Genomic DNA, 23,755 nt, shown 5'->3' on the forward strand with positions numbered 1-23,755 from the left:
CAGCCCTACTCATTACCCTCAAATGGGGCAACAGCCCACAGGAAAGTGGCAACAGGAAGTCTCCTGGGCTTCCAGAGTCCTTTCACCCAGGCCTCAGCATCACTGCTAACCTTAATTAAATTTTTAAGTAACAAACAATTGTAAAATACCCCCATTTGTGCAGGACTTCTGTTTACCACACTTTTAACCTTCATCACCTTAATTATTCCTCACAAGATAGTATAGATTTTTATCAGTCATCCTGCTGATGTTACACTACTGCAAAAAATAAAAATGAAGATCTATGTTTCAAATATATCTGTAAAACTCCTTAGCATTATTTGACCTACTCTGAGAAAATCCATTTCAGAAGGGATTTTAGACAGATAATGTAACCTTTGTTTTTCCAATAATACGCTCAAAATTGTATTTCAGAAGACCACTTCTGCCACAGTTCCAAGACTGGGGCAGATTTTCAAAGGACATAAACCCACTGAGAGCTGCCTTTTCTTAAAAAAGTAAAAAAAAATTAAAAGAGAGTGTAGGAAAAAATATCCTTTTGCATTGTCAAAACATTTTCTGATACCTAGATTTAAATTGTTTCCCTTTATAGTGCACCTATGCATACAGCAGGTGCTGGGTCAGTCCAGCAGTTCCATGGCATCCTTCCAAGCTAACAATACCAATGCCCTCTGAAGTAATTACCAGCAGGGAAGAGACTTCTTCACTGCTCTGGCTCACACCATAACCCCTCCGAAGAGCTGCCAGCACTGCTCAGGGCCTGAATGCACCAGCACATTGTAGCCTCACCTGGGCCCCAGCCACGCCTTGCTCATGGCCCAGATCTCCCTTTAACCTTGGCCCTGCTCCACCAGTCCTTGTCTGGGCTTGCTCGGAGAGGTGCCTTTTCCCAGCCACAGCCTGCACTTCCATGATCCCCCCTCCGCGACTCACTCCCCAGCCGGACCCTGGGCCTGCCTCATTCCCACAGGCCTGCCCCAGGATCACTGGGCTGGGTCCGACCCTGGGTTCTGTCACTGAATGGACTTCCCAGCTTGACCATGCACCTGCCTCATCACTGGCATCTTGCCTGATAATGTGGCCCCTGTTTTACCCCTGCATGCCATCCTCCCTGCAACACCGGGCCACAGGTAAAGCTAGGCAGGCTTTAGGGGCAAAGCAAGGCCAGGTCTACAGAAGGAAACACAAATCTCTGTAGACCTTGGCCACCCTTCTATCAAAACCCTCCTGGCTGTATATTCCATTGCAAATTATGAAGTGAGTTACATATTTACACATAAAGAATGCAAACCTTCTATTTCCATATGAATCCCACATGAAATCAATGAAAAGGGGTATTTTATCTTGTTTTCATTTTATACTAAAACAAATAAACAGTGATAATAAAAAATAATGAACTCTTGCACAAGCTTAATGGTGATTTTTCTTTTTTCCCCCAAGATTCAGGAGATTTTAAGTGAAGTATTCAGATTTAGATAACAAGCAGTGAAAGACAAATGTAAGCCACAATATTCATTGGTGGTTCCACATTTGGTTAAAAAACCCACTTGAAGCTTTTAGGCAATGTTTAGAATTGAGAGGAATAAAACATTGATTTTTATGAAGTTCTCCTTTTACTACAGTTCACTTGCAGAAGATTATTACAGAAGCATTGCTGTTACTCCTTTTAATGAAGAGTGAAATCCAGAGCAGTGTTTGGTTTGTTTTGATTATGTTCCCTGACGTGCAGCGTTTTTTTCTTTCTTCCCAAGATTTTATTTTGGCCACAGAATCTCATTAACATCTAAGAATTGTTTGTATTTTGGCTTCTCTTCTAAGTAGGCTCTAAACATAAAATGAGAAACAAATGAACAGAGGAGATGGCAATGAGGAATAAACAAAAATGCAGGAGGGGAATGCTCCAGTTAGCTGGAAGGAAACATTGGTGAGTCTCCCATTGCTGTAAATCAGGACAATGCAGTTTCCCGCTCCTGACCCATAGAAGTAAACTTTCCAGCAATTAGAGCTGTCAAAGAATCAGTCATGTGAAATGTTTGCAATCTCATCTGCTCCCATCAATCCCATTTTGTTGCTAAGTTCAGTAAGGTTCACCAGATTTACTCTACTGATTAATGGATGCTGTTTGGTGGAACTCTGCTGTTTTAATGCAGTATGACATCTTTAGAGAATTATGAGACAGGAAGCAATCTTTCTACAAATGCACATAAAAATATCACAAAAGTTTGTCCAGACTCTCTATAGGCAAAAGAGGTTAAAGATCATGGAGAAGTCAAAGCCATGAAACTTAAGTTAATTCTCTCATTTATGCTCAAGATAGAGCAATAAATGCAGAGACAGGCACAGACAAAGTAAGACCAGTCTCACTTTGCTACTACAGACTTTTAACCTGTAATCTTTTCCATTGAAATGGGTAAAAATTTCTGCTTCTCTCAAGACTGAACCTGCAGGATATCAGTATATGGTGTCTAGATCTACTTCCCATACAAGGAACAAGAGTATATACTTTCAGAAAAGAAGTGTTTGTTTCCCAAGAATGAATTGCTTTCCCTCCTTCCTTTCCAGTGTGCACATGGTGGCCACACACCTCTTGAGCTTTGCAGGAAAAGTATTTGTGTAAGACACACACACAATGGACTCTGAAACCTGTTTATCAAAATATCACAAATCAAGAGCTGTATTGTCTTAGGAACACGAAAGGGTTTTTAATTACATATATAAAAATTCAGTGTGTGCAGAAACCAACACCAAGGAGGTCAATGCCATGGGGCCAAACAGGTGGCCCATAAAATACATAAATACGTCGTGGGAAAACAAGACTGGGGAACACAGCAAGAAGGTAACCAAGTTACAGGCTAAAGCAACATACGGCCAGCCCACCCTGGGACAGAAACACAACTCCTACACACAAATTTGTGTGTGCTCTGCAGCTTTTAAAGTGCTTTTTTTATGCTATATTGCTTAAGTTACATTTAGGGAAATGTAAATATATAATTCAGAACCACAGAAACTGTTAATGATAATATAGGTAACTAGCATGATTTTCGCATCAATTAAAACTTTGCAAGGTTTCAGTAAAATAAGAAAACACAAGATCTTTTCAACATTCCTAAATTACACCATGTTCTTTTCTTAAAACAGTGTTAAAGAATACCCTTGTCAAATTTTGCACAAATATGTACTACAGTTATCAAATCCTGAAATTGAACATCTGTTGCCAGCAAAGACAACTGTAATTTTTATGTTGCTCTGCTTTTTTCTTGGTGTTACGCTAGTTAACCAAGGCTATATTGTAATGGACCATGCATCCCATCAATCCAGACAGGGAAGGCTGATCTATCCCTTGCTGAAAGAGGAAGTACGTGCCTAACCAGTATCTGACAGGCTCCTGGAAATCTCTACTTGCTGCATGTGCAACTGTACACATGTACACTGTTTGCAAAGTGGGTTCAGAGAAGGCCTTCTCTTACAGCTGTAACTAAGTTTGAACTCAACCATTTCAAAGTTCCAGAAGTTATGGTAAGTTCTTTTACCTCTTATTTCTAGGCACGGCTGAAATGTCAAAATACAATGGGAAAGACTGTTCTGTGGTATTTCCAGCTGGGACTTGAAGTAGGCATGTAATAAATCTCACAAAGAAGGTCTGTTCTTGTGAGATTTCCACCACAGTTTTGCAGACTCAAGAGGTTTGAACAAGGTTTTTTAAAGCATTTGAACTTTTGGCTGCTTATCTGAACCATTTGTGGCTGCTCATCGTTGATCTATGCTTATTGCTGAAGTGTGGCTTAGCTTAAAGTACTTTTTAAGGAATTGTTTGGGGAAATGACACATGCAAAGCCCATACACCTGAAAATGCCCATTTTCTAGCCCATGACAGAATTCTTCTCTTGTTTTTTAATAGAAACACACTCCTCTACAAAGAAAGAGAGACTTCTGCTCCTAAGACACAGCCCTTCCAAGGTTCAAGATGAAAGCTAATGGCCAATGGACTTCGCAAAGCTGTTCACTGCTCCTGTATTTCACTGCCTGCCACTGTAATCACTGCCACTTAGTGTCAGAACATCCGAGTTATGAGGTATGTGTAAATCTTAGGAGATCTTGCATATTCCACCTCAAATCTACTTTTTTCCTGAAATAAGCTGTTTCTTACATCCTCTTTGTGAATCAAACTCCAAACCCACTCCTGGCAGAAGTGATGGTGAATAATGCCAACTACAGTAGCAAGCATTTGGAAGAAATTAATCTGTACACTTATATAAACTGAGAAGGTAACAAAATCCATTCTTTACTCTCTGGCCCTAAAAAGTTTGTGGTAAGAAAAAAACTCCAACATTTTCCACACTACCTGCTTCACTTCTACGTCTCATTTAACACGTTTAAGTAAGCATAATAACATTCTACAGTTACAACCTTCAGCTCAAAAGCTGCTTTTAATTCTGCAGAGGACAAAATATCAGTGTAGAGTAATGAAGAGAATGGTGCTAGAGTTTTCACTGCGATGTCTGTGCTTTATGTGGTGGAACTGCACTGGGTGATAGCAGTTGGGCCAAATGATGTCTTTGAGGGTAGAATGGATTTAACAGCATTGTACAAAGAACAGATCTATAAGAAAAAAAAAAAAAAAAAAAAAAAGCAGAAATAAAAAAAGCACTGCCATTTCCCTACAGCAAAATCTTTGCCCTTTGCACTAATACTTCTGCTTCTCCTGGTATTGTTCTGTCCACAGTATGCAAGAGCACACACAGGAAAAAAAAGTCACACCACCACAGATTTAGCAGTCTGTATTTTTGCTTTCTTTAAAAAACCTACTTGAGTTGTCTAGGGGCTGAAAATTTTGCAGACCTTATAGAAAGATCTGCCTTTTACTGTGTTCTGTGACATAGCAGGTCCCTGCCCTACTTGTGAAGTTCCTGCTCCATCTCTGCATCTAAACCATGTGGGGAAAATCTTCTGAGTGTCCAAACGAAAGCACAACCTGTGAGCCTGACACTCCTGGCTTTCAGAGGTACTACCACAAAGTGATCTAAACAATGAAATCATGAAGTTATGAATGTAATCTTACAGCTTCACTGACAGATTACATTGCTTGTCAAAGCAAAGGGAGATGTAACTGGGATTTTACAGACTGAAGGCTGAACTTGTCTATAGATTAAACTGATACGCGAACACCCACAAGAGGGACCAAAACACCAGGCTTTTCTTAGCCCATGTTTGTAAGCCTCTTAATGAAAACATATAAATATCACACTGAACAACAACTCTGAGCCCAATCATGAAATAACTTAAATTATGACTGGTTTTATTGCTTTCATGCAGAGAATCTGACTCACTGGAAGAAAATTAACCCCAACATCCACATTCACAAAATACAAGAGCCTGAATCAAGCCTGACTGAGTTTATGAGGTTGTTCCCCTCTTTTCACACCTATAAGATAATTCGTTTATGGCTTGAACTTAAACCCAGACATCAGGCCTCAAATCTGTATCCCTTAAAAAAACAGTGGGAAAATTTTTTTAAGAGTCTGAATCGTGAGACTCAGAACTAAGCAAAGAAGAATAATAAATCTCAGCACACTCAATATTTTGGAAAGTTCAGATTCAGAGCCAATTCTAAGTCTGGATGTTTGGCCATATACCCACATGCTTGCCCTTTCTATGCATTCTTGTATCTAAACACAAACTCAAGAAGCCCTTGGGATCATTATTTTTTTGTTTGCTTTTGCATGTTTAAAAGACCAAGAATAAACATGGAAAATAGGATTACTCCTTTTATGGCTGTACAGATTAATATTTTTTCATTCTGATGCTCTTGTTTTAGAAGGTTTGGCAGGATAAAGATACTGGGAAGCCTTACCCTGTCACTCCATTCTGTGAGGAACCAGCTCTTGGCACAGGGGCCCATGTCGCAGTTCTCGATATCATTTGGCCGCAGCTTCATGTTACATTCCTCATCATCAACAATGTCCCCAAGGTTGCTGACACACTTCACATCTCGAGTCCTCTGCCCCACTCCACAAGGCACTGAACACTGTAACAAAAGGGAGGTTGCATCAGGACTCTGTGCAGTGGTTTTCCAGGGAGCCGGGACCATACAGCTCATTCACTCCCGCTAAGACATCTTTCTGGGTAGGAAACTGATTGTCATAATCAAGCAGGAATTTACTGAACTAAGATTTGCTTATTTCCAAGGCTTTTAATATTCCACTTGTTTTAAGCAAAACCAAATTGATATTTGAATGGTGATACCTGGAAGAAAATTCATGTTCTTTCTGAGGTATTCTGCCCCAAATGAATGGATCCTACTCACTGAGGTCCACTCTGTCCTGATCTGCCACTCGCTGCAGATCTTGAGCTGGCAGGTGCTGGTTGTGTCAGGTTTCTCCAGGTGCTGGCAGCGGTACTGCTGCACTGTCAGTGTGCGGTTGGCGTAGATCTGCCGGCACAGGATCTGGCGGTGCTGCATTCCGAGCCCACAGGTTTTGCTGCACTCAGACCACTCCCCTATATCCCAGCTGAAGTGGAAAAAAAAGGTTATCTTTGTTCCACAAAGAATTTCGACCACCGATCTTAACAAAACTGGAATGACATGATTCTGATGCTGGTCCAGAATCCTATAAAATCACACTTTGGTCTCTGTGTGTGCAACAATCCCTTAGGAAGCACCATCGCACACTTGTGTACACAGCCTTCCTGCAGAGGTTGGTAATAATGAGCATGGATACAGATTACACAGTCCATGGTCTCGAGACATATTACAAACATTACTCAAGCCTGTAATAGCTGCTTGGTTTTTGGAAGGATCTATCTGTAATATATATTACTGCTCTACTGACACTTCCCAAAAGTTTAAGATGTGCTGCATAAAAGTTGTCTGCAGCAAAGGCTCTAAAAAAGGCCAGTAACACAAAAATCACGAAACCCATCCAGGCATTCATTCATCAGTAAAACTGAAATAGTAGACGATAAGCAATGAACAAATGTAATTAATTTTAGAGATTGAAAAAATCTCTAGATATATTCTTCTCATTCCAAAATTTCACTGTATCGATTTAGGCACCTTTGTATAAATACCTGATTTTCAATTTTTTCTTTACAAGCATGAAGACAGACACACACCTAAAGGAAGTATCTGAACTGTTTACACATTTTATTTCAGAACTCTTGTGGATAGCAAGCGCAATCTCTGCACTTAAATATTTACATTTCTTTGTTTGTACTCTTGATACTATCCTGAATGAATATGAATTATTAGAATGAAAAAGGTGAGGAAAATGCTTCTGGTGAGAGAAGACATCTCTAGGAAAATGATTTCAGAAGTTCCTGAGTATCTAATATGCACTAGGAAATTGCTCATCAGATATCTCTGAGCCCGTAAGGGCACTTACACCACTAGAAACTTCCATGGGATAAGGAGTGACCACTTGCTGCTCAGAAGAGAACTGGAGAGTATAACCCCAAGAGAGACAGAAAATTGACCTAAAACAAAGTTGCTGTAATGGCAACTGGGTTTAACCCTTTTCTCTTCTTGGTATACACCCTGGATGAAAAGTCCTTTTGGTTGTTTTTTTAATTTTTATTTATTTTTAAATTTTTGAACATTTAAAACAAGTTGCTCGGCCACTTGCAATTTGCAGTCTCCCAATAGCAAGAGTGATTTCAGAAGGAAACCACACCTGAGCTGGTTGTATCAGTGTGCTGGAAACAAGGACCACCACCTCAGAACCAGTCTTGGAGCCGAAGAACTACTCAATTCAGGGAAGAGAGGTGAATGTACAAGGGGGCTGTTGTGAGCACTGTCTCATCTTTAAATAATGACAATATGGCCACTATAGCACACTGATCTCATGTGGAGTGACAGAACCTACAGAGCCTCTTCTTTAGACAGGCATATGCAGAAGCCTCTCAGTTGAGAAAAATGTACCCACAGAGACCACACAGAGTGTGTCTGCCTGAACAATCACACCCATTTTGAGAAACTGCTACACCTACTTGTTGCCAGGTTCCCTTTTATCTACTCTGAAAGCTACTGCTCCCTGTGAAGGGGAAGAAGGCCACCAACAACTACGGAAAAAAAAATCCACTACAATTTATGACACAAGTGCACTGTACTCAGAAGTTCAAACTACTTTCCTACTTAGAATAGCCTCTTCCACATGCAAAATCTTAATGATACTGGCTTATTTCACTTGACTTATAGTATCTTACAAAGCTGGGCATGGGAAGAGGTTGCAGGCCTCCTCTTCTGGAATGGGCTTGGTGCTGCTGTCACAGTAACCCTCAGATACCTCCTCGTGAGTGATTCTGTTGACGCAGTGGAAAACCGGGTACTGTGATCCTGAAATTAAATAGACAATTAGGTAAAGGCTCGCACAGCAATAACAGCAGCATCCAACACTGATGCAGAAAGGAAAAGCATAATCTGACAACAGGAAACACAGACAAAGGTTTTATCCAAAATTTCTAAATGTAAGAGCTGACAGGATGCGGTAGCAGTTTCCACACTGAATATCAGAAAATCTATTTGCTCAGTCATCTTAAGTGGAAATTCAGGACAAGAGTTGGTGGCAGTTCTCATGGGAAGCATTTTCACTTTGTAAAAAAATGTAATAGTCTTTTTCTAAGCCAAAGTTTTACTAACGTGCTTTGAAATCTCACAGGTTTACATCAGAACTGTTAATTTAGCTTTCCTTTTCCTTAGGTAGCACGAAAATAACTTTTCTTGTTTTCTTCTTGCAACTTAGAACTTCCTAAGGTTATTTAACTTTGGTGGATCATAAAAAAATAATTAAAAAGCATCATCTCTATTTCTACATGAAGAAATAAAGTAGAAGAAAACAGAAAACATAGAGAGAAGAAAAAAGTAGAAAGTGTCCTACACTGAATGATGCAAAATGAAAACAAAGCCTTAAATAGTATAGATTTTTTTCCTGATTTTTCCACCCCCTTCTTTGTCAGCCTATATAACCTAGTTTGGCTTGAAATGCCTTAGGGCCATCAGAGTCACAGGCGTCTCACACCAAGATCACAAGAAATGTTCATACAGTCTCAATAGTCTCAGGATCCTGCTCTCAAGATCCAGTTTCTTTTGAATTTAACTTAATCAGAACACGCACACATTTTTCATATAATGGGAAAAGAGAAAGTTATTTTTGGCAGTTCTGTTGCTAAATTTCATGGAGTAAATTTAAGCTGTATAGGAGCCTGAAAGATACCCTTTTAATTTTTTTTCTTAAGTCCTACAGTTTTGCCATCTTCATTTTGACTCAGATTTCATTAATACCACTGCCAAGAGTGACCAGATCTCCGCAGAAAGGACGAGGACGAGAACTATGTGCCAATGTCTGTAAAAGCCATGGGATACACAACCAAGATTTCTATGATGGAAAGGAGGGATACATTTACCCTGATGTGTTCCTGCAACTGCACCATAAATTACCTGATTTGCATACTAAAATTCACCTTGAATATGGAAATTCAGTTGATATTCACTGATTGCTGCTAGCCAATAATCAAACACAATTATGGATCCTGCCTATAAGACTTCTATTAAAAGCACAGTGTGCTTAAATGCCAACTAAAATATTTTTCTTTACAAAAGGGCTGACTTCAAGAAGTCTAAATTTTACTGGTTGTATTTTAGCTCTAGTATTACCAAGGAAAAAAGTTCTCTTTTTTTTTTTTTTAACTGAGAAGCAATTTTGATTGCTAACACTATTGCTGGATTTTTTAGCTCTATCTGTAGCTGTAACACGGACACTCATCTGGCCTTGGACCAAATTCACAAAGTATGCTCTCAAACTAATTAGGAAGCAAATGTTCTATATGTATATGAACTGGTAACAGTCAGCTGAGCTCCCACACTGGTACATGTTTATTTTAAACCTCTGCAGCTTTTTGGCTATGGTGGTGGGTGGCTATGCACAGTACAAAAGATTTCACTTTTACCATCACAAAAACTTATTCTTCCAAGTAATTGCTTGTGTTCTGCATTATTGAATCTGTGATCACTGTGAATGTCTGACAGCAAGCTTAATCTTTGCAGTATATGCAAGCAGTGTACACGACTTCCCAAAAGCTCACTAATTACCAGGCCCTCTCCATCCCTTTTCTGTCCCACTTCTCTCCTGTTAAAACCTCCGATTTCTGAAGTCACACCAGTGCTGCTCCAGCAACATCCAATGAGACAAAGATGTATCTGATGAAATGCCTGTGAAAGCCTCCCATGAAGGCCAGAAAGCTGTTGACAAAGACACAAAAAGCACAGAGGGTGTATCTGACAAAGCTGGAGAGGCAAAAGGGAATGGTAAAGAATGCCAACGAATGTTGAGGAAAGCAGCTGTGTATCAAGGGTATGGGAGAGAGCAGCTTGCCATAATTGCTGAAATATTTCCTTTCAGAGGCAAATATCATATCTTTCCTTACAATTTATGTGCTTTGTATTTTTAATTTTGCTGTTTCTACTGATTTAAATATAAGCACAAGTAATAGTTGTGACATGACTTTTGGTTGTAAGATAACAGAAAACAGCAGGTCTAACAATGTTTTGTGCACACACAAAGCACTTACCTTTCCCACATGTAGTAGTGCACTCAGTTTTTCCAACCTGCTTCCAGTTGTGTTCTCGGTTTTGTCTTGGTGGTTGCATAGCAGGCACTTGGTTTTCTGGCTGATGAGAAGGAAATCTTCCTGGCTGAATAACTGGAAAAGTTCCAGCTGACTGTCCAGTAAGAATGTCTGCCTCTCTATGCAAATCCTCATCCTCATGACTTGCACTTTCTGGCATTCCTAACTGACCATTCAATGGCTCCCCTGATGATGGACAATAATAGTAAAGTAAAATAATGAGCTTCACATAAAAATATTATTCTGTGTTATGATCCACTAATAATTAAAACTGGAACATCATTAAACTTGGAAGTAGCTTTAATCTGCTATGTAGAGACTGCCTAATAACGACCTGCAAAGATTGTGTTGTTTTAAACTAAGATAACCAAATCTTAGCCAGCAAATACATTGAAAACTAAAAACTGAAGAATCTCCAAAGACAACATAGAGTTAACACACCCAGTGTCAAAACTTCCCAAAGCTTGTTTTGTTCCATGCTTTGCATTCTGTGCCTCCCCATGTCACAGCACAGCTGCTCCTCATTATGAACATACCAAACACTCAGAAATTTGTCAAAGCAAGTCACGAACATTAAAACGAGGACCAAATTCACTTGCAAAGTTTCTCCTGTCCTTCGGAACTTCCTAGGAATATATGGAGCACATACCCACAGCTCAGGCAGGAGCTGCCCAGGTTCTTGCTTGGGAAGAAAACACTGCTCTGTTTCATCCTCTCCAGTTGCGAGAGGAAAGGGAAACTGTGGAAGGTTGTTTTAAATCATCTCAAAAAGAAAAAGACTCTGAAAAATCATGTTCTATTTCATTTCTGAGACATGGCTACAACACTCCTACTCAAAGTAGTAATCTTCTCAGCTAAAGCATAAATAAACCCTGCCAGTTTTAATTCACTGAAGTTAGCAAATCTATGCTGAGTTCTCATTCAACATGTAGGGTGAAATTCTGGGCCTCTCCCACAACAATGGCAGCATTTACTGAATTTAATGGTACAAATTTCTCCACTAGCTTATTAAGTAACAAAATTATGTTTGATAAAAGGAAATGGTGGCATTTTACCTGGCCTCCTGTGAGCAAGCAACTGAGGACTAATGACATTGTCTCCTGGAATGATATATTCATAATGTATACCCGGGTTAGGCTGCTGATGTATCATCTAAAAAGAAAACCAGCCATACATTGAGTTCTTCCACTTGTTATGTTCCTAACACTTATATATAAATATCAGCTTGAACCGATCAGCTACATCAGGATAGAAGCAATAGTTAATGACTCTCTCCAAAGAATGCAAAAAGAAGAAAATACAAGTTCCTGTGTTTGCAAAACTGAGCTAGCTTATGATGGCAGAGAAGCTATTTGTCTAAACCTTCTTTGAAAAACCCAAGACTGCCATGCTTGGGGCCAAGGTGAGCTGTGGGCTGTGCCAGCCACAGCCTTCCCCATCAGCAATGTGAGCAGCAGAGGCTCACACCAGGCCTCAGCAGCAGAAGAGATGGTCCTAAGGTCATCAAAACATTCTAAGATAGCAGGAACTTGACAGATGTCTGAGGAAACAAAAGCAAAGAAGAAACAAAGCAAAAAAAAAAAAAAAAAAAAAAAATATATATATATACCATGACCCCCAACCTTAGACAGGCAGCCTCCTGCCTTTTGAAAGGTTCCCCAGTGGCCTGAGGAGAGCACCTGCAGACAGCACACACACTTTACTCTGTGCCTATTGCAAAGCCAACTGCTCCTTTCAGCACCCTGCAGCTCCCTTGGCACCCCACGGAGCCCCAGCAATCGATCAGCTCAAGCTGCTGCTGTCATGCTGCCCTCCCCACAAGCACTGCTCAGCAAATAGCCATGGAACAGAGTACAAAGGCCCATGGACTTGTTGCAGTAGCTGAAGATTGTCCGCAGCCCTCCTGCATCCTTCCACATTCACTTTCAACTGAATGAAGATGCAATGTAAGTGCAGCCAGAATCCCACTGCTTTACAGCCAGCCACAACTCTATCAACGTGTTCTTTATGAAACACAGGCAGGAACCAGAAGGTTTTCTCCTTTAAATGTGAAAATGAAGCTCAGTGTTTTCAGAATGCTGCTGCACAAGCCCACGTGAGCTGACAGGAGCATGATTCTGAAAGCCACTGTTAACTCCAGGTGTGCTTTTTTAAGCAGTTGGGCGTAACAGGACCTGAGACAGATATGACTTTAGGACAGCTTTTTTAAACTGTTAGCAGCACACTCCATTCCCAGCTGAGTCCTATTGCATTGCTGCTGTGAGCCTGAGCATACCCACAGGAGAAGTGCATGGGTGTCATGAGCTGCTTGTTTCACTGCTTCAGCACAGCTCTACTGACATGTATGTTTTAGTCCTGAACTCTCTGTGGGGATTAGTCTGGTACAAGCCTCACACTATACTCAAAGTACCTTTTAAAACCAAACAAAACGAAATGAAATGAAACAAAACCAAACCAAACCAAAGCACAAACAAGCAAAAACCCCAAACAAACCCACAAGCAAACACCAGAACTTGCTCTGGCTCTTTGGTTCTCACAATCCATGGACCTAAAAGCAAAAAGTCCTGCTATCCTAATGGCCCAGTGACCCAGCACAACTAACGCTTCAAGGCTTCACTAAATTCACATCAATTAATACCAACTAGGGATTCAGACCCTTGTTTCAACTTATGTCAAAATCACTTTTTCCTTGCCAAATATAACCACTGGTTCTCTAAACTCTGTCCCTCAGAGAACATTCACTTTTCTGTATCATCTAATAATGCACTGTCTGCAGTATTTTTTGTAAGGTTGGGTCCTTCCAATGTCGCTTTGTCATCCAAAAAATACACCCTCTTTGTGGTCCTGAGAGAACCAAGAACTGAGACCTGACTTCAGCAGAAGAGTACACTTCCCCTTCCAGAACCAGGACCCTGTTCTTTAGATGGTTCCAGGAACAACTTCGCAGTGGTTCCCATGTGATGGTTTTTCCATCACATTTCTTAAAACAACTGACAGGCTTATGTTAGAGAGTGCTTAACTGATTAAGCCCCTAATTAGTATATTGTTCCAGCTTTCCTGCAGGAAAATACCTGAAATGATAGAATAGTTTAGCTTTGAGTTAATGGACCTAAGTCTTTGTAGCAATGTATATTCACACTTGGACAGAATTTGCATCTCTTTTTCTTGTTATTTATAAACTCCTGTAAATCAGAAAGCTTTTTCCTCTACATTTCAGAGTGGAAGAAAGACAGCATGATCTCAGGAAAACAGAACAGAAAGCCATTTGGAGTTCTCATCTGCAAATCTCTTCATTTTTCTACACAGAGTATAAAGATCATGAGTATGGGTGAATGGAAAATGACACGATTCAGGCACAGCAAGACGAAGTCTGAAAAAAGACATCTGTATCAGCTTGGCTACACATTTCGAATCCAGGAGAGAGGCTGTGTCATACTGAGCATTGATTTTCTTGCACCTTGCACTATTCATCTTTATCTTCCCATACTATATTAAAAAAGAGACTAAACTATCATCTTATACTGAATTGCAGTATTCCTCACATCAACCAGAAGCATCTCAGGTGAGAGAGCAGTCAAATCAGAAGTGGCGATCCACAGCAGCAGCCACAGAGCAAAGCTGGTAAAGCTCTTCCCATTATGGCAGCTTTCTTACAGGCACTAAGCCTAAACTAAAATATCACAATATCACAGATCGAAACTTAAAGCTTTTTTATGATATTACTTTGGAAATATCTGCTTAATCCACTTCCCGACCCTTTTCTCTCTGGGTCATTATGTATTAGGCATTAATTGGCTGGCAATAAAAACTCAGGGCCAAGCCTCGACTCACAAATCCTGTAACTGCACAGTGACATGAACACTTGAGAAACACAGAGTCTGCACTGCACAATCTAGGAGCCCAATTGTTTATTTTTCTAGGCTTTTGCCAGTCATACATTGCAATCAATTGGAAAAGAAGTTTGGATCTGTTGGACTAGATTATCTTAGAGGTCTTTTTCAACCTTAGTGATCCTAAGTGTTATCATAATTATTACATTGCTTTATTAGACACCATATAGCAGATGGGGAATAATTTTGCCAACGTCTAAGTTTTCCCAGCTTTGTAATCAGGGTAGTTACTATAAATTTTTCTATGAAATTATCCAGCACACTCACTTTTCCACCCCATATTGCACTCAAGGACAAAAAAGCCACAGCTGGATGAAAGAATCATATATTCAGTTAACCTAGTTTTTCAATAAATGAATTTTACTGTGTGGGAGTGTATAATCTCAGAACACGCCATTTATCTTGGAATAAGTTGTAATTAATTCCAGTTATATTTTTTATTTCAGTATGATGAACTAAAAAACCATCCCATCTGAAGTAAAAAGCTTTTTCAACATGATTTCTTTCTCTCAGACACAATTTGTCTTTTCTTCCTTCCTCAAACAGCCATTATCTATGGTTTTCCTATCACAGCTTCATATTAAAACTGCCCTGCTTCAAATCCTACATTCTATAGGTTTATGGACCGGTTTCTTTTAAAGGAAACTGAGATGGTGAGAGAACTTGTCTAGCTTAGGTATTCGCTTCTTCACTGTAAAATTAAACTATGCCAAATTTGTTTCAATAGGAAAGTATCCAGAAAAAATCCAGTCCACCAAAGAAAAGCCCTGGACATTTGTATGCTTTATTTCTACTTTACTGAACAAGTTAAATTGGTTTTACTGGATCAGTAAGGTCTGAGAGAAAAAGGCTTGATTTAAACATCCTGTGATCTGGAGCAAAATGGATACAACCGCAAACAAGTGTAAAATATCAAAAATAGCACTTCAAAATTAAATTAACAAAGTGTTGGTACTGAATGCAACTTTAGTGTTGCATGTTAACAATGAACTGAACAATTTCTTTTCCATCAGGAAGATTAATTTAAATACTAACTCACATAGACATCAAGGACTTCATTTGTTGGCCCATCAGCTAAAAATGACTCCCCTGCAGTGCTGGAGATCTCATTGGGGCGTCTGTAAGTGAACATTGTCCCACCACCTTCGTATCTGCCCGGGCGATCGATGGCCCAGTTCCCATTGATGATGGAGCGTCCCGAGCGGCTCCGCAGGGCTGCAGGGGGGACACAAACACAAGGATTTGGTCAGAGGAAAGCCCTTCCCACAATGGTGCCCAATCAGTTCCCCACAGCTGCAGGGAACACTCTTAGGTATTCCTGACACCAGGGAACAAAGCTGCTGAAAAGAACAGAGTTACATTAGTAGTTGTGGGATAAAACCCAACAAACCAAACACAAACCAATCTCAGAAAACTGTCTCAACACCTTGTAGGTTTATGCTGTCGGAAAATAAACAAAAATCAAAGACAGCTTGGAAACCCTTTTCAACAGTTTCTCCCAGGTGGCCACGTGACTCTCAGCCAGCCAGCAGCACACACAACTCACATGGATGCCAAGGAAGTGGTTTTCCTGCACTTTCTTCCCATTGCATGGACTATTTTGTGAGTTAGGCAGAACAGAACACAGAGGCAGATACAGAAAATCAGTGCATTACACCAAACAATTTAGGGGCACATGAGTATCCTGAGTTGTCAAATATTCCTGTTATTCTTCATGAAGACATTTGCCTGGTCCCTCCACTTCCTTTTCAGAACATTATTTTTTTGTCAGAACATCTGCAGAGCCCTCACCTGCAGCACTGCTTGGAGTGCTGAGCCCTCTGAAAATGCCAGTAGGATCTCCTGCATAAAAAAAAGGTGACTTGCAAATCAGATACTAGCCAGGGACTGATAAAATCTGGATTCAGTATCCTGTTGGGCAGTGCACTCCCTTTATTATGGGCAAATCAGTGGGCTGGTGACATAGGGGCCTCTGTTCCTTCTCATTCCTACTTTCTTTATCTGTCTGTGACTATAATTTTCAATCCTTAAAGTCAGAAACTCCTGCCACATACATGTGCATAATTTATGCATTATTACAGTTGCATTATTAAAAAACAACAACAACAACAAAATATATATAGAGGCTGAAACCCTATTAGACATTATTTAACTACAAAGGAACGACACAACCCTTTCTCCAAAGGCTCTAGATTTTCAATTTTATTACAAAAGAATTTGCTTTTAAATAAAAACTTTAAAAGAAACAACAAAATCTAGTAATACCCTTGGCTGTATATTGCTTGGTAATTTACTTTTTAAAATGCAAATTCAAGGTACAGGCTTTGAACTTAAAAAAAGTTAGGGTCAAGGACCCAGTTATTCCAGAGACTGCTTCTGCTTTGCCCTGTCTCAACGACTGTGACACTCAGTTAAAATGCTTTCAACGTTATACACAACTATTTATGCTACTGGGAAAAACTTACATGCGTGGCCTAAATGACAGGAAATTAAATTTATGCCACTAATTCCAAAGTAATACACATAAGAGAAGAAACTAAAATAGTTTGTACATATTCCAGACATCTGAATTAACTTAATTAATCAATAAAAGCAGTCTTTCTGCTTTTGCTGCAGGACTCAGAACAGAATGTCCCGTGTGAAGGGACAGTGTGACACTGCCAGTGTCCTTGACTTGTTAGGTTGTAAAATTCAAAGTCTTTTGACTTGGAGGGGTTGCTGCCGACTACCCAACTATTTATAATTTGCTTAATATTGATGAAATATTTTTATTAAAGCAAAAATGTAAATTAATTTAATGGCTTTGGATCAGACCCTGCAAATGTATTCACACACTTTGAACTTTTATTTTGCTTAATGCTACATGTTTATTTTCCCAAGACCCATCATACATCCACTTGCTTCCCAGGTCTCATTTACTGACATGCCAACAAAACAGTCTCTGTACTGTGAACATTAGTTGAAAAATATTTTATACAGTATCAGCCATGGAAATGGCCTCATCAGTACTCATATAGTGCTGAGAGGAAAAATTAAAGCTAAAAAATATTACATACAGGTTAAATATGAAATCCAGTCACATTATTTACTTGCTATTTGTACGCTATTTACAATTTGTTACTTTTTAATTCAAACAACTGTGGATTAAACACTTCTGCAAAATGCATTGGAGACTGCTTTTACATTGGTTTATTAATGTGGAACACTTCCTTAACTTTATGATCTGAGTATTTTTTCTTAGATTGATGCTAAACAAGTAAGATAAATGAATCATCAAGAGCTCAAGAAAAAAAGAGAGAGCTGGCTAAGATTAAATTGTTATTAATAATGAAGCTGTAGAAAGATGGCTGTCTGAGAAACTGAGTGCACATTAAACTTTCATTTCAAATCCATCATATGACAGATTTGAAAGAGGCCTCTCCATAAAAAGGGAAAATGTGCCTTTTTTATGTTTTGATCACTCTGCATCCACCACCTCAACTCTGCCCTCTGAAGAATTTTTATGGTACTAATATTTTTAGCCAAAGCATGAAAGATTATGAGTAGCTTTACCATTAATTCCTCTTGAGGAATTCTGCATACAGGCTGCAGCTCATTTAATTTATCTTTCATCTTGGAAATGGCTTTTAACTAAAACTATGTTGTTTACAGTGGCCTTCAATAATGTTTTGCACTGGTGATACGGAGTATTTCAGGATACAAATTCTGATTACCTTCTCCATATTAACAGTTTGATATATACTGTAAGTGTCTTGCTGAATGACTCCTATTCTTCTAACCATATCTGAAGAGAAATATTTTAGGTGTGGGTGTAGTACCTCACTATTTGCAGTATATTTTCACCCAAAATAGGCACAGTACCAATAATAACATGAAACTCTTAAATCTGGCAACAGCACTAATATGGAGAGTAATACAGTATATTTTTCTGTCCTAAGGCTCTTCTGTCTGGGAGAACAGTGTCCTAAGTCCTACTTAATTGCTTTACAAGCCATAATAAGGCTGCAGACAGACAGAATTGAAATTCTTTCCCATATATTAAGTGTCTCACATTTGGTCCTGACCCAAAGACAGTGAAGCAGGGAGTTGTTCCTCATTCCGGGAAGAGGCTGCAGCCTTGCAACTGTGGCCAGTGGGAATCCAAATCAAGGTTTGGCTGCTGAAGTCAATTGCAAATGTCTTACTGGTGATTTAATCCAGAGAACCCTGACAAGCTGCAGATGCACTCCAGGTGCAAGTCAAAGATTGAAAAGACATCATAAAATGTTCTTTGATAAAGGTCCTCAACAAAGGCACCTCGAACAGGAGAGTGTGTGAGATGGATGGGGCTCTCAGGCTGCATTTGCTTTGCAGCTGCCAATTAAAAACCAAAGCATCTTACAGGCAAAGTGCAGCAACTATCTTATTTTTACATAAGCACAACCTTTACTTGACACATCACATTTGAAGCATTTTTTTAAATATTTTATTTTAAGAAGCTTTTAAAAATTTCATCCTGTTGCTTTTTAAGTTTAATTCAAATGCAAGAATGTCTTGGCCATATCAGCTTTCTGTAGAAACAACACTTTCCCAGCACCTTTAAAGAAAGTGCCCAGATACAGCTACAGTAAATAATAAGACTGCTTCTGAATAAGCACTTCGATGAGAAAAGTGAAAGAAACATGCAACTTCTACTGTGTATCTTTCCTGCACAAAAATACATTATATGGAGCTTTCAGAGACAAATCTAAAATATTCATGTACTGCTTTATAAAAATCAGTGCAGGGTGGTGTATCTTGTATGACTAAACCCCACAGATACCCTTTGGTGACATCTCCTGTAATATAAGTCAGTTGGCTTAACGGTACAAACCATGAGGAACGTAACAGCAAAAGAAACTTGAAAGGGAGGGGTTTGTTGGGAAAATCCAGCAAAGAGAAAAGTCCAGAAAATGCACTGAGCTGGCCTTTAACTCTGAGCAGCCACACCTAACAGCCTGTTGACCAGCTGCCGCACCAGCGTAACTCCTAAAACCAGTGGCTACTTCTGATTGCACATAGATTGTAAAACTCTCTTCTCCAAAAGTACTTGAAAACAATCCAGACATAAAGAAAACCAAAAAACCAAACCAAACCAAACAAAGCACAAAAAACCCCAACCAAACAAAAAAAACCACCAAAACCCCCAGCTATTCAGTGTCACAAAACATAGCTTGCCTTCAGGCCTGTCAGCCTTGCAGGATGGAATACACAAGACCTGTTAGGTCAACAAAGAAAGAGCACATGGACCACAATCTAGAAACACTCTAAGTCACAGCACACAGCTTCTAGCTACTTTAAAATACCTTTGCACAATGAGGAAAAAAGCCATATGCCTAGAAACTCCACAATGAACAGTTTTAAAATAATGAAATATTCATTAGTTCAAGTGGATTCTCAAAAAAACCTCCTTTCCAGAAGCATAGATATTTGCTTATTATTAGAATACACCTTAGTTACAGAACATTCAAGAGAAATTTGGCACACTTCTCATTAACTGAATTATCTATTTTTTGCCTCTGAATTTTTGAATTCAAACTCCTATTGAGGTCATGCAAAGCTCCCACGGGAGTCTGAGCTTAATTCAAGAAATATGAGTAGGGCTAAGATCTCATGATCAGCAAGAGTCAAATGATTTTAACAATCTGATCCGACAAACACCTTATTTCAGAGCCAACGGAGGATATTAGAAAATGGTCAGCAGATCACTTACTGGCCCTAAATTAGGATCCAGTGTCTCTGCAGGCTGGACACCTTTACTTCTTGCACGGTATTTAGTTTCTTCACTGGCAACCAAGACAGGGTAAGGGTACACATCTGTGACAAAAGTGGGGCATCTTCTAACTGTGCATAGCTGAGGCCCAGGGTTCATGAACTTCCAACCATTTTGGAAGTTCAAAGCCATTACTGGTCACTTCAACTGTGTCAGAAAGGACATGGACCAGAGGGTGGGACTCTCCACTAAGAAATGCTCTATGATCTTACATAATCCAATGCAAAATAGTATTTTCTAATACACACTTTATAAGACAAAAGTCCCCCAGTGTATGTCTCCACTATTCCTCAATCCAGGAAGGACCAGAAACAAACATAACATTAAATGTCTCAGCATGTGTTTTTCCTGACTGAAACCAGGAGTAAACTGGATCCTGTGGTACTTCCAGTTCTTTTTCAAAGCCTAGGAATCAGAACTTCCTGCACAAGTATTCAAATTTTAGGGACTTATTCAGGTATGGATCTGCAAAGCATCTGAGATTTTGGTTGTCTGTCTTTCTATACAGTTACCCCATAATATAGACCCCTATTCTTACTAATCTTACTCATTTTTTCACCCAGTAGAAACTATAAAATCTGCTTTGTAGAAAACCAACAAACATCTTTGCTTACAGCTTTGAATAGCTTGGGGTTATCCTTATTTTGTAAAGGTACTGTTGCATTTATCCATGAACTGAGTAGCTGTCATAACACTGCAAATTAAATGTGACATATAGTATTTATTGCTAGCATTAGCATTCAAGCAATTGCTTAAATATTTTTATAGTAGACACTAGATAAAAGTACCAGATTTCCAACACTATTACAAGGAAATGATAATTCAAGTATAGTATTATTTCCAAGGAAAGGTTTGCAGTTTTCTTTCTTATCTAAAGTATTAACAGTAGAACTTCACATCAACAGCATAATCCTGCTCAAGAAGTTATTTAGATATTCTCCTTAAGGAGCTGTCATATAAAAGAAATCCTGCTTCAAAGGGGGATAAATTTGAAACAGTGAATTCCATTAAACCAATTTTGCCAAGTTTGTCCTGAGGTCCTACTTTGGCAGGTTTTATCCCCCCACCATGACAGTGTCAAAAAAAAAGCAAGAGATTCCTATTCTGTTGCCTTGGGTCTAATTTACTGTTGTTTCAGTTTTGAGAAAGCAGACATCTTCTGGATGCATTTCCTAATGATTATGAGAGCAGCAAATCCCACTTGCTTTTAAAAGATTCCTGATTTTTTCTTACCTGCAAAAAGAAAATACTATTTACTTGCTTAAAGGTAATGGTTTTGCAGTTAATCACTGCAAACAGAAATGCTCCTTTTCTGCACTGCAGCAAACAGTAATTTTCCTTTTGGAGGACTCACTGAACTATCGCTCTCCAAATTCCCTCTGCTGGTGCAGCTTCCACTTCTCTCAGTTGTGCCTGCTCCTTTTTTCTGCTTGACTCCAAAAGCCCTGTTGATGAATCAGCTCAAGGAAAATTCTGGGGCAGCAATGCAGAACAGACAATTAACTACTGCTGCAAATAAATATTATAGGCTTTGAGAAAAACCCCCAGGTTTGTCCTCTCTGTTCAGCCCCAGACACTACAGCAGGGTTGAAGTCTCAATGGCTTCAATAAAATCCCCAAAGAAAGATCATGTTACCAAATCTTGAGCTTCTGTCAGGAGAGGATGCAGGATTTCCCCATGTTTTTTTAGTAGTCTTCCCTGATAGGTATTAGTAAGAACCAACTGAAACAAAACCACATTAGCTAGTCTAGGCTTCCTCTTCTGTCTTTTTGGTGAGATGAGAAGCAAAATGCAGGAAACCCCCTCTTTGGCTACAGCATTCTCACACTGCAACTCCTGAGACTTTGGCACACAAGGTACTGCAGAATACACACACAGATATATGACCTGACATTTGCAAAATGTGATCATATGGCATTTACTGTGCTTCAATGTCACTGCTGCTCTCCCACACATCACCCTCAATCCCAGTGGGAAGCAGCATGCAACACTGAAAAACTAACAAGGGACCTTTGGAAAACCCATATAAACAGTAGTGTTACTCAGGCAGTGAATGTTTTGCATCCTATTACCCAGCTGCTACACTAAGACTCTAAACCTATGTCTGTGTACAGCCTGGAGCTTTGGGAACAAGGAACTCATGAAGCAGGTTTGATGATGCAAGTAACAAGGTTCATTAAAGCAGCATTTCAGCAATTTGTTAATTCTTCCACTGCAAGGCATAAGCACCCCTTATGAATTGCATCTTGGGTTTCATTTTCAGTTTTCTTCCTATTACTGTTTGCCTTCTTTAAAATTGCTCTCATAAAATGCCTTTTCCCATTTTTCAAGCAGGTGTTCTTGAGTGATGGATGACTTTTAATATTATTATTCATAAGTACAAAATTAATAACGCTTACATGACTCCCATGCTTTCCATGGGGACTAAGTTATGCCAAGGCAATAACTCCGAATGTTGAGATATGGCTCTAAATAGCAGAGAATTAGGGAACAGTCTAAAGAGTATGCTTACCCAGATCATACAATTAGTTTCTAAAAGCATTTATTGGAGGCCATACTAACATTTACCAGGAAAGCAAATGAAGGAATAAGAGGAAATAACAGAGATGAAGTTCATCCTTAGGCCAGTGCTATGTTTATGAGGTCTCCAGCACAAAAATAAACCTGCCTAGGCCTCTTTAGCATGACAGGCTTTATGAAAGTCAGGGAAGTGTGAAGGCATTAATGCTCCATGCTGTTCATGACATATGCAATTGTGGGCACTGCATCTCACTAATCACCACAATTAAATATGCAACAACCCAGTTCTTCACCACGGGTGTTTCAATGCCTACTTTGTATCGAAGTACGGACTGCAATGAGTAAAGAAGTCCTGTTAGAAGTGACATCAGTCCTGAACAGTTAACTGTGTTTTGTGAGGAGTCTATTACAGCCCCCTATACTGGGGGGAAGTACAAGACAAGCTACCAGAAGGCCAGTGCAACACTTGCTGAAGGTATGAATCATTCCAACAAAAACTGAAAATGAGCAGATTCCATTATTCTGCAAATGACCAAATATAAAAGGAATTACACAATTGATACACACAATGATAGTACATGGTAAGAATTATGAACTTTCCATTTATTTTTACATAGCCATTCTCTATAATTATGTACCTCAAATACACTTTAGTAAGTACTACTAAAATAATCTATAAAAACCTCTCTCTCTTTTAACTTGCACAAAAATTTCCCTTGAGTTGAAGGGGTAGCAGTGATTGACTAAATTCCCAACTCCACTGGAGTCTATGTAAATATTCTGCTTTACTTGTATGTAATTTTACCACTGCCCTGAAAATACAGAAGAGGAAGGACAGAAGGGCTGGCACAAAACGTAGACTGAGAGAAATTAAATGTGAAGAAAAAGACAGCACTCAACCCCAGAGAACTGGAGTAAGAATCATGCATGTCC

The 23,755-nt window shown here is 39.3% G+C and overlaps 1 protein-coding gene across 4 annotated transcripts in view; it reads right to left on the reverse strand.

Annotated features, from left to right (window-relative positions):
- THSD4 (thrombospondin type 1 domain containing 4) overlaps positions 1–23,755 on the reverse strand; it is a 247,357-nt gene that overhangs the window by 13,240 nt on the left and 210,362 nt on the right. For all 4 annotated transcript variants that reach the window (XM_032122684.1, XM_032122685.1, XM_032122686.1 and 1 more), the window contains 6 exons: positions 15,550–15,725; positions 11,676–11,772; positions 10,564–10,806; positions 8,203–8,332; positions 6,305–6,509; positions 5,852–6,025 (listed from right to left, as the gene is read on the reverse strand). In XM_032122684.1, the coding sequence (XP_031978575.1) occupies positions 5,852–6,025; positions 6,305–6,509; positions 8,203–8,332; positions 10,564–10,806; positions 11,676–11,772; positions 15,550–15,725 (1,025 nt within the window). The remainder of the gene's footprint in view (positions 1–5,851; positions 6,026–6,304; positions 6,510–8,202; positions 8,333–10,563; positions 10,807–11,675; positions 11,773–15,549; positions 15,726–23,755) is intronic.

The sequence above is a fragment of the Corvus moneduloides genome, chromosome 13 (genome assembly GCF_009650955.1).
Source record: "Corvus moneduloides isolate bCorMon1 chromosome 13, bCorMon1.pri, whole genome shotgun sequence".
In the NCBI taxonomy this organism is placed as follows: Eukaryota; Metazoa; Chordata; class Aves; order Passeriformes; family Corvidae; genus Corvus; species Corvus moneduloides.